This window comes from Oculina patagonica, chromosome 3 (assembly GCF_052425735.1).
Source record: "Oculina patagonica isolate OP01 chromosome 3, crgOcupat, whole genome shotgun sequence".
NCBI classification, from domain to species: Eukaryota; Metazoa; Cnidaria; class Anthozoa; order Scleractinia; family Oculinidae; genus Oculina; species Oculina patagonica.
The window spans coordinates 16,764,496-16,781,438 of record NC_135760.1 but is presented as its reverse complement, the minus strand read 5'-3'; the positions used below and the strand labels follow the sequence as shown (position 1 = coordinate 16,781,438).

Here is a 16,943-nt window from a genome sequence, read left to right as displayed (position 1 = left end):
AGTTAACAATTTCTGAACAAACAAAGTAAGAGGAATCAACTCTATCTGGTCTCCAAAACAACTCTGCACATGCGCGTAGTCAACGGCTTACCTCTCTCAATTGCTTTAAGGAAAGTTGGTTGTAAGTCAGTGGCAGCTTTTGCATCTTTTAGTGAATTTTCATAATTCCCTGATATAATACAATTAGAAAGAATATGTATAATGAAACTGACAGAGCTGTAACGTATGAATGGTTTTTCACTGTTGGGAAATAGAGCCAAAAAAGTGAGAAGACATCTCCTTTCGTTTATTTTACTTAATGTTTTGATAATTTATTAATATGTTCGGTGTCGCAAACATAAGACAATGGCTTATCATACTGCTGCATATATCCCAGGGGAGCAAGGACTCGGGATTTCATGTGACAGGGATGATCGAAGGATTTTTGGGTTTGAAAGTTTCGATTCCGTGAGTTTTTTGGGGTAGGAAAATTTCAGCTGAGATTTGGCAATTATTTTGTTTGAGTGACTTGATTTAAGTAGGGATTTTTGGGGGTATTAAATACAATCTTAAGATGATTCGTGGTAGTGCCATGACTGCATAGTTTTGCGAATAAAGTACAAACAAACGTGTTTTGCTGTTGTTTAATAGTTAACGACGATATTTTTGGATGTCTCTAGTTTTGTTAAAATGACTACCAAATAAACGGAACAGATCAATTCAGACGGTATGATAAATAAACAAACAAGAGCGTTCAAGTTTTTACTTTGTGTTATATCATTCGCTCAGAAATTCAGCATGGGATTTTTTCAGGAGTTAAATTTTTGGTCGAGGGATTTTTGGGGTTTGGGATTTCTGGGGTCTTGATTCGATCATCCCTGTCACTTGAAACCCCCAGTACTCCCCCCTGGGGCATATCTCAACCCATAAAATCGCTGTTATCACGACTTGCACCGAACATATTTGATGTATATATAACATGTCTTGAGTGATCTTAGCACCTAAATGGTTGAAAGAAATTTGACCCATAAAAACATAGGCATTGCAGATTATTGCTCAAATAAAGAAACATATCATTGAGGTGCAAGGATCGACCGACAATCACAACAAAACTCTTTTACTAACTCTCACCCAAATGCAAATGTGCTATGGCCCTGTTACTGTAAAGTTTTGCATTTAGTTCGTCATCTTCGCAGTTCACTTTAATTCCTTCCGTGTAGAAGTGAATGGCAGTGCTTAAGTTCTTTTTACTGTACTCGTAATTCCCTTTATTCTTGTACATTTCTGCTTTTTCTAATGAAAAACAAAATGTTTAAAATATAATTTGTTATATAATAATTTGTTAATTATAAAAATATAATTTATTTATATAAAGATGGTCCAGTTTTATAACATGTTGTAAATTTCTATTTTCAAATGTTTAGAGTGAATAAAGAATACGAATAGACAATTATTTTTATTTCCCAACTTCGACTTAGAAAAATGTGAAATATCGCGTGAAAGGAGCAAAAATGATCAGTATACCATATTTGTGCTCTAGGTTACCGGTTTAACAAATTACCTGTGATCTTTTTAATCATTCTGGCCAGGCGAAAACAAAATGGGGAAAGATACAATAGATGATAATTATCTTATTCAAACATTTTAGTGTGTAGTTTCACTGGCGCGGCATATTTTTGCGTCATCGGTAGTTTGCCACGTCCTTCGGGCTCGCAAGAATACTGCTCGTCCTGTGAATGTACAGCGATACTACAAACACAATTGTGTTTTAAGACATACACATTTATCGCAATTATTTTGCCGGTATTTTTTAGTTTACCTTTTAATTTCTTACCTCTTAAGTTGTCATCATCGAACTCCAATGCTACATCAACAGATGCTGTGACCTCGCTCTCATTCACAACATTCTTTTGGGCTGTTTTGGTGTCGTCTTTTGTGTCTTCATCCTGTATTAAGACAAAAAAGTTTTTGGCAGCAAAATCTCTGCACCCCAGTGGAAAAAAATGTTTAAAAAAGGTTTAAAAAATATTAAATCATGAACAATTTGTCATCATCGTCATCATCATCATCATCGTCATCATCATCATCATCATCATCATCATCATCATCATCATCATCATCATCATCATATCAAATCCTTTTTTTAAACACGAAAAAATTTATTAAAGCTGGAGGCTGCGACATGACCGACACCGGAAACCGCGCAAGAAAAACCTCTGGCACCCAGGGTAATGCCGGTGACACGTAGCAACCCAGTTCTTCTCTTGGCGCGGTATTTGAGCCGACCGGAAGTAAAATTTCACGTTTTTAAACGGCAAAAATGCGGTGAAGAAAAATCATTACGGGAATTTTTTTCGCTTTTCATATCAGTACCCGATGTAGATTCGAACAGGAAAATAATAATAAAAAAAATCTGCCATAGTTACTTTAATATCAGAGCTTAGTCTTACTGTGCATTTTAAAAAATGGCTTTCAGGAACTTTCTTCAGCTCATTGACAGACCTGGCTTTTAATCCTAACAAGGTCTTGTTATTTTTGTCAATCTTCTTTGAGTTAAGACACATAACATTTACAAAATAGACGAGCTCTGCCCGTGAAAAATGGTGTGACGATCGAACAACCTCGTCCTCAAGGCATCTCCCATCAACTTTGAAAGCAGAGCTGCTCCTGAGGCGAGGTTGACGAGCAAAGCGGGTGGTCACTGAAGAAATCATCAAAAACGTCATCGGAAATACAAGATAGCTAACGCAACAAAACAGAAAGATCTCGCTCAGGTCATGTCACCTATTTGAGATATTTGGACCCTGCCTTAGCTCTACAGATTTCGTATAAAAAACAGGATACAGCTAATCCCTTATCACACCACGTGATGGCTTCTTCAAACTGCTTCAACTCAACACAAGCACTCGCTCCTGAAAAAAAACAATGTAAAAGATCAGGACATTTTAACACGGTAGAAAATCAAGGATCCCGGCAAAAAGTAAAGTTTCGTACTTTAAATTGGATCTTTCCAGGGTCTTCGTTTCCCGTCCGGTGGTCGATGGAAGCGAATACCTTGGAAAAAGCTCAAATAATACCAAGCCTCACCCACTGGGTCCAAAAGGTGCCCCCCCCCCCCTGATGGAATTCCGGATGGGCCAATATCTGAAATAATTAGCTCATCAAATTCTATAACTGTGCCAAATTTGGTGCTTCTAACTGACAGGATACAGTAAATTTTGCCATAAAGCTTAAATGTTGCCCACCTTAGGGCTTTCCACAAGTTGCTCGAAATTTCCCAAAAAGTTGCTCGTAATTTCTCAAAAAGTTGCTCAAAAGTTGCTCCAAAAATCCAAAAAAGTTGCTTCTGATAATAAAAGTTGCTCCAAAGTTGCTCCAAAAAATCCAAAACGCTGCTTCTAATCAAGATAATTTCTCTAAATATATGCTAATTTCCCTTGAGGGTAATATTTCTAAGCAGTTTAATGCAATTTTACAGCAAAAGGAGTAACATATTAAGGGGAAAATTTGTTGAATAACCGTGATTTCTTAAATAATTAAACTGAGAAAAATCGTGAAGATATCGATGACGTCATGTTTGCAGAGGGGTTTTTGTAAAGCCGAAAGTTGAAACGTCTTCAGATGTTTCTCGTAAATCTTCGGCAAACTTCGTAAATCTTCGGAAACGTTCATATGGCCCATAAACAATACTCGGATAATCTTCGGATATCTTCGGTCTGGAAATTCGCTCAAAATGCAACAAGTTGCTCGAGAGGAAAAAAGTTGCTCGAAGGGGAAAAAGTTGCTCGAAATATGAAAAGTTGCCAAAAAGTTGCCGAGCAACTTGTGGAAAGCCCTAGCCCACCTCCACCCCCTTGGTCCAAAAGGTGTCCCCCTTGACAGAATTCCGGATGGGCCAATATCTGAAATCGATCAGCTCATCGAATATTACCAATGTGCCAAATTTGGTGTTTTTAACAAACGTCGCACGATCATTTCACCATGGGGGTCTCTCTAGCCAAATGTGTAAATGGGTACCTTGGAAATTAATGCTGGAGTGTAGCCTGGTGATGAACTAGCATCCCAACCAATGCAGTTAGCATTGGGAATACTCCTAGTCCCTTCATGTATACATGTAATTCTTAAACCGTGACAAGCCTCGACAGTAAAGGGCATTTGCATGTCCCTATGCAGACCTTTTAAGCGACACTAATGGATCACTCTATCATTGCACAAAAGAAGTGTTACTTGTATAACAAGTGCGAACCAGCGCTCATGTTTGCCCGCGGAGATTGAGAGAAATAGATGATCTTCCAAGGACAAACTAGCCTGTTCAAGGCACTCGGTAGTTGAAGGAGAAAGCAAAAACGCGAGTGAGCGAGGAAAAAACGAGAGGGGACGAAGGCCTCATTATTTTTCTCGCTCGCGCCGCGTTTTCGCTCTCTCCCACAAACCGAGAGCCTGGAACAGGCTAAGGACAAACTGGCACAGCAGTGCAAATTTGTTTGCTTTCTTGTGGTCCAATAACAGCTCCCATTCTCATAAAATGGAACTTATCTATGAGTATAGCTGAGTATGACACAGAAATGAGCTCTAGGTTTTAAGGGCGTGAAAGGTAATATCCTTAGAGTTTTCTCTATTTGTTTAGCTTGCGTAACTGAGTTGTCGAAGCACTTTTGGCTACATAATAATTATTGCTCTTTTTGTAATAACCTGGAGTTCTTATTGTAAGCGAATGAGTCAAGATCACCATAAACAACATGTTCTTTGGTTTTGTTTTGGTCCACTTGATATAAAGATCCGGGAAGGTAGCAGGGCACCTCTCGCTCAGCCAAAGAGCTAAAGCCCCTGCTACAACTCTACCTATGACGAAATCACGCCTTAAATAGAGAATGTTACATACCCCGATTTCAACCGGAAACTGCGCGACCGCAGATGATGCCGACCGGTTAGCTCAGTTGGTAGAGCGCCGGACTGCCTTGCGGAAGGTCTCGGGTTCGAGTCCCAGACCGAACCAACACTCAGGGTCTTACTGAGGAGAATATGCTGCCTTTTCAATGACATATGCAGATGGTTAGATATTCTAGTCTTCTTGGATAAGGATGTTAAACCGTAGGCTCCGTCTCCTGCATCTTCAGTGTTATAATCAGCAGGGGACGTTAAAGAACCCACACACTTATCGAAAAGAGTAGGGCATGGAGTTCCCAGTGTTGTGGTCTGGTCTTTGCACATTGTGTTGTAAACTGTGAAATGCTCGGTTTCATTAGCATGTACTTGCTAGAGCCCTTACACGGCTCATAATACTGAGGGTAAATAAAGTTTCAGCTTCAGAATGGCCTCTACTGCGGTTGCCTTTCAAAACTATGCCGTGAAATCATTCTGTTGTATGTAGCATAGCATTCGCTTACCTCTAACAATCGCTTTGAGGAAAATAGGTTGTAATTCAGTGGCAACTTTTGCATCACTCAGTGAATCAAGAAATTTTCCTGTCGAAGAAATGAACAAAATTTAAATTATTATTGTTTTAAATATTTTTCGCACTGGCGAAATTGCATGATTATCTATTACGCAGCACGAAAAAAAATATACTGTAGATTTTTAAACGTAAGGAAACCCAACTTTCCGTTTGGCTAATTTTAATATCCCTTTGGCTCCGGTCCTCGGGTTGTGTAAAATGAACAAAGCGATATAAAAACGTTGACCAACGTTTTTATATCGTTGGTTTAATGTTTTCATAATTTCATGAGTCAATTTTATGCTATTCTAATTGGAATTTCTTTTGGTTCAATGTCATTAACCACGACCATTTCTGATACCTCGCATTGTCAGAGAAGCGAAATGAGATAACGAATCACATGTCATACGAACACTGTTTTTATGTACCGACTTTGGTATTAAAGATAGAAAAAAACGAATTAAATTTAGCATTCAGTGGCAAAGGATTTCAAAAGGTAGTTTTGTAAAGCATTTTTCAAGATTTCAATGCTATCGGAGCAAGCCTTTCGACCTCCAAAAGAGAACATTGCAGGCCTAGATTACATGTCCCTACATCAGTAGCATTAACATTGAATAAAATGTAAAGATAAGATAAATGTTAACAGAAAATCTCATAAACTAAAACAATTCTCACCCAATTTGAAATTTGCAATCGCCCTGTTGCTGTACAGTTCGGCCTTCAGTTTGTCATCTTTGCAGTTCACTTTAATTCCTTCCGTGTAAAAGTAAATGGCGTTGATAAAATCTCTTTTACGGTAGTCCTCATTACCTTGATTCTTATAAACCTCAGCTATCGCTGAATCGAACAAGAAATGAATTATTGTTAGTACTGGTACATAAATGGTCTTTGCACTGCTGAACATTTTATTCTTATATCTTTTACTTTATAGAGCGATTTTTCGATTGACTGTCGTAAGACTAAAACCAAAGTAAACACTGGCCATTCACAAAGGACAGAGACAATCCAGTAAACTAATCAAAATTGAAACAAATAAATGTAGCTGGATCGAAGCGCAGAGAAAAGTGCGTCAAAGAGACAAGATTGGTTTCATTTTTTTAACCAATCACTAAGCTTATTAAGATGGTCTGAATGGGGGTACTTTGATAACACTAAACACTTATTTTTTTGGCTCTTTAACATGAAACAGTTAAATTTTAGGCATTTTAACACTAGCAGTAAAAAATTCACTGTTATAGTAAATTATATCCAGAAAGAAACAAAAACGGCTCCAAAAATGCCAATATTATTTTGCTTAGTATAACAAGAAACTTTCGGCCATTTTCCGACGATTCTCGATCATTTCGGAAGATTTCCGAATACTACCGAAGATTTCCAAAGACTGTCGAAGATGTCCGAAGTCTAACGACGATGACCGAAGACTACTGAAGATTTCCGCGGAGAACACACAACACAGGCTCAAAGTTCATGAGTGATTTTATTACCGATTTTCGAAGAGCAGATAAGAATTTACAATGCAAAAGACTGAGTTTTTCACGAAAAACCCTCCAAACACTTAACAGTATTTTCTCCTGAAACAGTAAACATTAAAAAATGGCCAATTTAACAGCAAACACTAGACATTATGGGCAAATAATACTAAACACTAAACTCCATTCAGACCCTCTATTAAAGCTTAACCAAAGCAAGCGCAAATTACTTTCGACACTCAAGTAAAAATCGCTCGAACACTTAACCGTGTATAGATGATATAGCACTAGAACTAGAAATTATATTTTCTATTAATGAATCTTTTTTCAGCTGTGTTCTTTCACCTCTTAAATTGTTGTCATCAAAATCCAGTGTTTCATCAGCAGATGGTGCGACGTCATTTTCACTTGCAACTTTGATTGGACTCCTCGCCATGGTGAGATTACTGATCATTCAAAATGGCAGCCTATAGTTTGATTTAAAATTCCATGTTAAGTACAGGTCGCATTATTTGTACACAACATATAATAATTACAGACCGTCACTACTAAAAGCTACAACGGCGAGGGAACTAAAGATTTATGCCCAGTAAAATGAAAAGGATCTGATTTTCCAATTCACTTACAAGAATGGCTGTATCGGTCTCGTGTTAATCTTTGTAAGACATTGGAAATAAACGGCATGCAATGCATGCTACAGCGATGACTTTCCAGTATAGTAAGTCAGTAAGTTTGAATCAAGCCCAGTCGGAGGACTAAGAATAGACCTTTTGAGCTTTGTTTGTTTGTTGTCCCATGATTTTCAGACTATGTTTTGTTATCCTTGAAAATTTGGTCTTTCAAATTTAAACAAATTCACGATATTCAGATAGATAAAAGAAAGTTCTTTAGGAAGCATCATGTAATTATAAATCACAAAACAATTTTGCAATACATTACATGCATACAATGTGATGCAATAAGTAAAAGTATTAATCTTCATCAAACATAATTATCATACCATTGGCGAGGCGATACACAGGCGATACATGTCAGAAGATTGTGTGACATTTTCGTGTGTAAGGGTCACAGAAGGCGTCGTGTTAATAAGTCTGAATCAAATTAACAGCAGTTGATTCGAAACAAATATTATCAATGCATGTTCAAGCAAAACAAGGACTTCAGATAGTCCACCTATTCAATCTTTTCCAAGGACTACTATCGGTTGACCTTTTGGTACAGGCTTCTACGAAATTAAAAGTTACGAAACTAAACTTATCGTCGATGGTGTACAATAATTACGAACACTTCAGGACTGACGTACACCCGGCGTATCAAATCGAAAGTTCGGTTTTCGAACTCAATCGAACGCAATCGAACTTAATCGAACGATTAAATTCGATTTTGTTCGGTCATCGAACGAAATCGAACTCACAAAAAAAAAAATGCAAATCGAACCAAATCGAACGTTCGATTAAGTCTGATGACGTTCGATTTAGTTTGGTCGCCGAACGACATCAAGCCGAGCGGCTTACGTAGTCTACGTAGTATGACTTGTGATGAATATACGGAAGTGGTCGTTGCCCCCACTCCTCAGGAAAATGTAATTTTGCGAGAAAATCCAACGGCCATATCAAACTTGCACTGCACCAAGCACGACTCATCAGATCCAGCCACCAAAAATTATTTCAGTTGTGACTATGAAACCCATTTAAACATCGATAATAATTTTAAGATTCCCGTTGTTTGTGATTTTGACCTGAGGAAAAAAATCATTCTCTTGATTCATGTGATCTTTCTGCTCTCGATGCTTCATACAAGCCAACTAACGGATTATTTATGGAACGTTCTCCAAGTTCTGCTTTCTACATCGCTACTTCATGCTCTGCAGATATACGAACATTTTGTCATGATTATATTTCTAATTTTCCACCTTATTATCGAAATTTTGTACGCTGCTGCTTGTGTCGCAGTCAACCATCTCATTCCAGCCTTGTCACATGTCACATACGGCCATCCCCACGTGCAATGCTATATTGTTTAATCATATAAAGTTTCAATTCGCAAAATGTTATTCTAAGATACGGTTTTCACTTGATATGATACGCCGATACGCCGGGGGTTGTATTTGAGTATTTATAATTAGATCCCTCATATGATTTTATAAATGGCTTACTACGTATTCCCGGACGTATAAGATTGCTGGAATATAATGTTTTGTTTCTTAAGGATCAAATAAATGACAAAGATTATACGATACCGTGTCCAGCCACTTATTCCAAGACCATTTAAGGAATAATCATTAACTTTTTACTCGCTCATTAGGTTCCAATTTCATTATTTTAAATTTTAGCTACAAGTTCGATTTCCGAACTAAATTGAACTTAATCTAACGCTTAATTCGATTTCGTCCGATTTGGTTCGGAAATCGAACTCACAAAAAAAATTGTTGTCCGATTTCGTTCGATGACCGAACAAAATCGAATTTAATCGTTCGATTAGATTCGATTTCGTTCGATTGAGTTCGATGAAAAATGTGTTCGATTTCGTTCGGTCTGATACGCCGGGCGTACAACATGACTCGTGCGAACTCAGATTTATCCGCTACCTGATAAAGTACGACATTCACTTTAGGCCTGAAACCTTTGTTCAACAGCTGACGCTATATCAGAAGAATATTTTAAAATTAAACTGAGCAATGTTGAACTATACAATGCAAGGGCGAAAAGGAGCTAAAAGCGGCGCCAAAATATTGAACTTTAAGAGTACGCGAATCGGAGCGACAAAGCCGACCAAAGCCAAATAAGTAAAAATATACATACCACCAGTAACAAAGGTAATCGCTCCTAAACCTTTTCTCCGGGCACCTCAATCTCTTTGAGACAATTGCTGAGCATATTTTTCACTCATTTGAAGTAAGTAAGGAATAACTGACTTGCAAAACTTTCGAAAAAACAGATTCATAAGCTGGATTACTCAGACTTATCGCGTGACAGCTTTCAGTTCACTTTGAAACGTTTGAAATGAACTTGGATTATTCATAAGGGGAATCCCCTGTTTCTGAGAAAGTTGATTGTTCTCGTAATTAATTGTAATGCATATGACGCGGAATCAGGCGATGAATTAGGCTACTGAAAGAGTCTGTTTGAAGTAATAGAACATCTAAAAGTGTCGTTTGCTAAAAGAACATGTCAGTTGAATGTATGGGGGAATTGTATTGTTAACTTTCCCTCGTTGTCTTGTTGAGTCACGATCGTATTCGCATGGACGGGCATGTGTCACGCTCTCGAAACTGAAAGTGCTTTCACATGCATAAATAATTATTTATGCAAGATGAAAAAAAAAATCATTCTGTTTCATGTTAAGTAAAGGTCACATTACGGGTAAACACAACAGATAATAATTACAGACCGTCACTACTAAAAGCTACAACGGCAAGGGAACTAAAGATTTATGCCCAGTAAAATGAAAAGGATCTGATTTTCCAATTCACTTCCAAGAATGGGGTGCTCGGTCTCGTGTTGATCTTTGTAAGACATTGGTACATTGGTAAGACATATGTAAGACATTTGTAAGTCATTTGTAAGACATTGGTAAGACATAGTATCTATTTAAAGGCATGCGGAACACTTGCAAAAATTCAATCTGGTTTAGAATGCACGATTGGTAAGTAGAGGTAGAATATTCTTAAGGGGATCCCCCTAATTCTCAGAAAACCGAAACATTTCTCTGAATAATTCAAATTACCATTCAGTTTCGAGAACATCAACATTTGGAAGCGTTTCAAATACGATGTCCCTGCAGGCATTTGCACAAATTCGAAGACTTTACATAAAATTGCTGTGTAATGCTCGAGCTAATTTCTATACATAACCAAGCTTGCCACTCGAAACTACGTCCCACGTAACCAAATCTTTGCCGAATCATGCATTCCAAATGTTATCATAAGCCAAAAGCCAAAAGCCAAAAGCGACGGATTTCACTTGTACGCTGTTGATACCGTGCTGAATTCAACTACTAATGCTATATTTCGGTCCCAAAATTGAATTTTCTCAAACACACATTAAAGAACATGTTGAAGTTTACTGGGTTTTACTAAAAGCAGGCCCGCGGCCCGGCGGCCCACGGCCCGGCGGCCCACGGCCCGCGGCCCACGGCCCGGGGTCCACCTCAGGGCCCGCGGCCCGGCGGCCCACCTCACGGCCCGCGGCCCACCTATGAACTAAAATCAAAGAAAATCCAAAGTCGAATCTTCAGGAGTCTTCTTCATCGAAAATCGAACGTGAACTCACTTAAAATTGAAAAGGAAAATACTTCAGTCTTACCCACAATTTCAGCTCTTTAATATAATGAACACCAACTTTGACATATGGCTGGTCTTTTTCTGGTATTTGTTGACAGATATTTCTTCATTAACCACGGTTTTTACCATGGATTTGTTCGAGATTTGTGTTACAATTCAAGAACGTGCGTTTGCAGAGCGTTCGTAGCTTAGTAACCAGGCATTCGATCGGACGTCAATATGAGACTGGGGCGAGAACGAACAAGCAAAACAAGATGGAGGCGTTAGAGTTTCGTTGCTATCCTATCGATAAAAAAAGATTGGGGAGCCATCCGTTGGAGATAAACTTGTTGCATCAAGAGTTTCATAATCAGTTTGGCAAATTTTTCATCAAAGTGCAAAACAGGGAAGAAACATAGCTGCCATGATCCTCGTCCACCACGCGAATACTTGTGGTATTCTCTCTCTCGTGTTGAATATAGGCCATTGTCGGCACTTCAAACAGCTTTTAGCAGTATTTGAGGGGTCTACGTACAAAAATAGGTGGGCCGCGGGCCGCGGGCCGTGAAGTGGGCCGTGGGCCGCCGGGCCGCGGGCCGTGAATTTTTTTTTTTTTATAATTTAATTAATACTTTATTAAATTAAATATACAGTTACAAGCACAGATATAGATACAGATACAGAAGTTTGAAGTACAATTACACTTTGAAAAAATACATAGTTACGGGTGCACTACAGTTACAATTTTTAATTTTGAAATACTACTACAATTACTCTGGAAACAGTTATGCTAAAAATAAATAAATAAATAAATAAATAAATAACAAAAAAATAACAAAAATAACAAAAACAAAAAAAAAACAAAAAAAAAATAAATTCAAAAAAAGAACGAAAAATGGCAGACGTTGCATACATTTACTTTAAATAAGTTTATCAAAAAAATTTTCCCATTTAACTAAATGGAGGTGCAATTTATTTTTCTGCTTAGCAATAAATTCTTCTATTTTAATAGTTTTCCTTAGTAGAGCATGGAAGACATTCAAACTGGGATTAGTAGATCTCTTCCTACAAAGTACAATTGTTTGTTTTGCCACAAGAACTATGTGGTTTACAGCCATAAAATGTTCCTCGAGATCAGGCAAACCAAGTATAACATTGACTACTTCTGACAAATCAACACTAATTCCAGTGACACACTCTTGCAGCCAGTTGAAAATTTCATTCCAAAAGGCACTAGAATAAGAACATAATGCAAACAAATGTTCAGGGGTTTCTTCCTCCTCTCCACAAAAGGTGCACAAAGGCGACTCCACCAAGCCAAACTTACACAATTTAGAATTTGTAAATAAGATTCTATTAACCACTTTGTATTGAAATTCTCTTGTGTGCGCATCTAACGCAACCTGGAAAGGCAAGCTGTATATTTTACTCCAATCACGCTTAGGGTCAGGGAACATTTCATCGAATTTCCTTTGTGCTGTTGGTTTTTCACAAACCCTTGAGACCAGACTCCTATACAGTTTTTTGGAATTTACTTTTGATGTGGGTACTTTAACTGAATTAATAGTTAAAGTGGATTCATTTGAATCCGAGTTCAAAATATAAGGACCTGTCATGGACTTAATAGCTTGTTTCCATTTAACTGGTATTGCATCGATTAGACCTTGCCACAAAAGAAAGTTTTTCATTTTAAGACCTTTGTTATGTAAATCATTCCATGTCAAAAATTTACATGTGCCATCCAGTTTAATCATGTCACCAATTTTGTTTATACCTATATCCATCAGTTCGCTAATAAAACATGATTTATTATTTATACAGATGTGTTTATTATTCCAAATTATTTCGTTTAAAATTTCATCACTTGTTTCAGGCATTGAACCATTTAATTTTGACCATAAGGTCAAACATTCGTTATAAAATGGGGGGATAGCAATTTTCAAAGAACTTGGATCAAAATTGCATGTTAAGAGGTATGGGCCTCCCGCAGGCTGTAGAAAAAAGTTGAGAACATGTTTCCATTCGGCACCATCTTCCGGATCAGAGTACCGTTTCAAAAAGGATATCTTCTGTGCTTGAATAAGGGATTCTAAATGTATCATTCTTAATCCACCGTTCTCAATATTATTAATCAAAGCACGTCTTTTCACTTTGTCTTTACCCTTCCAAATAAATTCGTAGATGATCGTATTCGCTCTCTTGATAACGTCAACTGGAAAAGGTAACTGCGACGCTCTATACAGGAATTTAGGGATAGCAAACGATTTTATAATTTGAATTCTTCCAAGAATGGTTAAATGTCTCCACTTCCACAGATTAAGAGTCTTTTTCAGCGAATCCAGGATTGAATCAAAATTTAAGTTAACGGCTTGCTTCTTATCATATGAGAAAAAGATGCCAAGTATCTTTAAAGGTTTATCCATATTTTTAATACCGATATCAAGCTTTATGGACGAGTCGCCAAGATGGAGAGCCTCTAATTTACCGTTATTTACTTTAAGGCCTGAGCAGCATCCAAAATCTCGCAACATTTTTAAAAGATTTTCGAAAGATTGTTTATCTTTCAAGAAAGTCGTCAGATCATCAGCGAAAATGGTTAACTTAATTTCTTCGTTATCTGAAAGTTTAAAGCCTTTAATATTTTTACTGCTTCTAATATTTATAGCAAGTATCTCGAGAGCAATAATGAAGAGGTACGGAGACAAAGGGTCACCTTGCCTAACTCCTCGCTTGACGCGGTACGTCAAAATGAACGGAGGAGAAGCCGTTGTTTGTAACACAGCTTTTAATGTTACAATAAAATGTGCTTACCCACTTCATAAAAGATTCACCGAAATTGAAAGCCAGTAGGGCCTTATTTAAAAAAGCCCAGTCAAGAGAGTCAAACGCCTTCTCGAAATCGATCGCGACAAGCAGTCCACTTAAGTCATTAACTTTGGTATAAGACATGATGTCATCAATAATTCTCGTGCTATCGGAGATCAGTCGGCCCTTGACATAGGCATTTTGATTCCTGTGTATTATGAAAGGCAAAATGCATTCCAATCTCTTCGCTAAAGCCTTAGACGCAATCTTGACATCGACATTTATTAAGGAGATAGGGCCGTGAAGTGGACCGCGGGCCGCGGGCCGTGGGCCGTGGGCCCTGGGCCGCGGGCCTGCTTTTAGTAAAACCCGAAGTTTACTTCAATGAAACCAATTTTATTCAAAAACCAATTCTATTCCTCCATTTACGAACATAAGTAAACGCTATATTTGAAGCCACATGTGATATAAGTGGATCAGTGCTATGACCAGACCATGCCATAGACGAGGCAAGTTCTGGGGGCATGCCCTCCAGAAAATTTTAATTCTAGAAGCTATGAAACTCTTTCAGAGACATTTTTCACGTGTTTGTTTTCATTTTGGGTAAACATTTAGACGAGGCAAGCCCGGGGGGGGGGGGGGGCACTCAAAAAAGTTTTATACGGGGAGGCTCCGCCCCAAGCTCTTACCCCTTACCCTTTTATATACCATTTTGACAGAAATTGTACCCCTTTCGTATACCTTTTACTGAAAAAAGGTACCCCTTTCATATACCTAAAAGACGTGACATAGCCTTAGAACAGGACGTTTTCTTGTCATTTTCATGCAGCGCTTAATGAATTAAAATAATACAGCCATAAAGTGGGTCTGTTCGAAATATTTTAATTACAGGCCTTTTAAAAAGCCTAAATGACGGATTTTCATACCCTTTCATATACCTAAACTTGTGAAATCGCTACCCTTTTATATACCTGAAGCCTGAAAAAGGTACCCCTTTCGGGCGGAGCCTCCCCGTATAGGCCGTTATATGGAGTACCCCCCCGGGGAGGCAAGTACCTCGCCTTGCATTGCCTCTTGCTAGTTTATACGGTTGAACTATATAATACAAGGGCGCATTAAGGAGCTAAAAGCGGCGCCAAAATATTGACATTAAGAGTACACTTATCAGAGAGACAAAGCCGACCAAAACCAAATAAGTAAAATTATACATACCACCAGTAACGAAGGAAATCGCTACTAAACCTTTTCTCCGGGCACCTTTATCTCTTTGAGACAATTGCTGAGCATATTTGTCACTCATTTGAAGAGGAATAACTGACTTGCAAAACTTTGGAAGGAACCGATCCATAGGCTGGATTACCCAGACTTATCGTGTGACAGCTTTCACTTTGAAACGTTTGAAATGAACTTGGAATATTCATAAGGGGAATCCCCTGTTTCTGAGAAAGTTGATTGTTCTCGTGATCAATTGTAATGCATATGACGCGGAATCAGGCAATGAATTAGGCTACTGAAAGAGTCTGTTTGAAGTAATAAAGCATCTAAAAGTGTCGTTTGCTAAAAGAACATGTCAGTTGAATGTATGGGGGAATTGTATTGTCAACTTTAAGTTTTCCCCTCGTCTTGTTGAGTCATAATCTTATTCGCATGAACGGGCATGCGTCACGCTCTCGAAACTGAAAGTGCTTTCACATGCATAAAGGATTAATTATGCAAGATGAAAAAAATACAATAAATATACATCATAAAGGGAAGTGCTTACATTTCTCGAAACTGAAAGTGCTTCGCGTAAGAATGTACCGTATAACACGCGTGTAAACAAAACAGAACCTCTTATCCTTAAAACTGATCATTCTCTTCTCAATCAGGTAATCTGCGGTCCGCTGTATTTTCGAAATCCGCAAAACCGCTCAAGATATCGCTAAAATCAACAATCCGTACGCTTTCTAAGGCCAAATCCGTTGAGACGCGAACCTATTCATCCCTCTGTGAAAAACATGTCCATGTAAGCAAATTTCAAAGCGCTAGCCCGAAGTCATGCTTGCTGAATCTCTCCCTTGTAGATACAACTTATCCTTAATATTAAACAACCGATAACATACGAGAATTGAGACGTTTTCATAACCCTCGTGACATCGCTGAACGGTCCTGAACGAAATACCAATCTATTTAACGTCACAAAACATTCATAATTGTCTGTATTGTGTTTCTTACTTCTATCTTTTCTTTGACTGATAAACTGCTCTCTTCTTTGCTTGCCTCAGTTGTTGAAAACGAAAATGAGGAAAATAAGACGAGTTCTAAAGCGATTGAAACACTGCAACGCACTTCGTACCTCCATTAGTGGCTTCCGCTATCACTTCCGCTTTCGGGTTATTATGTACTTCATGTTAGAGTACTATATGGTATCCCAGTCATCATTCGATGTCGGTGAGCCCGCGATGAGAGTACACCGGGAAGGGGTGAATACGTGGTGTAATAACATCACGTAACCCCGAAAGCGTAAAACTGACGCGCAAAACGGAAAATCTTTTTTAGTGTGATAGATATTTTAACTTGGCAACTTTTTTAGCGAGAGGCTTCATAAACATTCCATACACTGCTTTTCAAGCGTCTTTCTCTCTGAAATGAGTCAATGGTGCGAAACATAAATGGAAAGGAGAGGAAATTTTCGTCTGGTGCCAGCGGTTAATACTTATACCTAATCGTACCTTTTTGGTACGCTTCGGCGGCATATCAGGCGAGTTTGGTCGAGCCATGGTTCGTATTTTGGTGAGACGCAATCGAGCCAAAATGCCCATGGCGAGACCAAACGAGCCTGATATGCCTCCGAAACGTACCAAAAAGGTACGATTAGGTATTTACCATACCCAAATTCAGCCAACAATCCGGTGATGTTAATTTCTCTGTAAAGTCTGCTTGTACTGACCTGCTTGTACTGATACCTAAAAGTGTTTTCAACACGTTTATCAAGTTACTCTTCTGACATTATTTT

General features: G+C 38.2%; 1 protein-coding gene across 2 annotated transcripts in view; it reads right to left on the bottom strand.

The window, feature by feature from the left end:
• LOC144646969 (uncharacterized) overlaps positions 1–16,283 on the bottom strand; it is a 77,115-nt gene extending 60,832 nt beyond the window's left edge. The window contains exons 1-9 of one of the 2 annotated variants that reach the window (XM_078506691.1): positions 16,163–16,283; positions 7,228–7,349; positions 6,089–6,250; positions 5,367–5,444; positions 2,824–2,891; positions 2,430–2,522; positions 1,799–1,925; positions 1,111–1,272; positions 92–169 (exon numbers count right to left, since the gene is read on the bottom strand). In XM_078506691.1, the coding sequence (XP_078362817.1) occupies positions 92–169; positions 1,111–1,272; positions 1,799–1,925; positions 2,430–2,522; positions 2,824–2,891; positions 5,367–5,444; positions 6,089–6,250; positions 7,228–7,336 (877 nt within the window). In that variant the 5' untranslated portion in view covers positions 7,337–7,349; positions 16,163–16,283. The remainder of the gene's footprint in view (positions 1–91; positions 170–1,110; positions 1,273–1,798; positions 1,926–2,429; positions 2,523–2,823; positions 2,892–5,366; positions 5,445–6,088; positions 6,251–7,227; positions 7,350–16,162) is intronic. The other variant, XM_078506692.1, reaches the window with a different exon arrangement.
• Between the last annotated feature and the right edge of the window lie 660 nt (positions 16,284–16,943).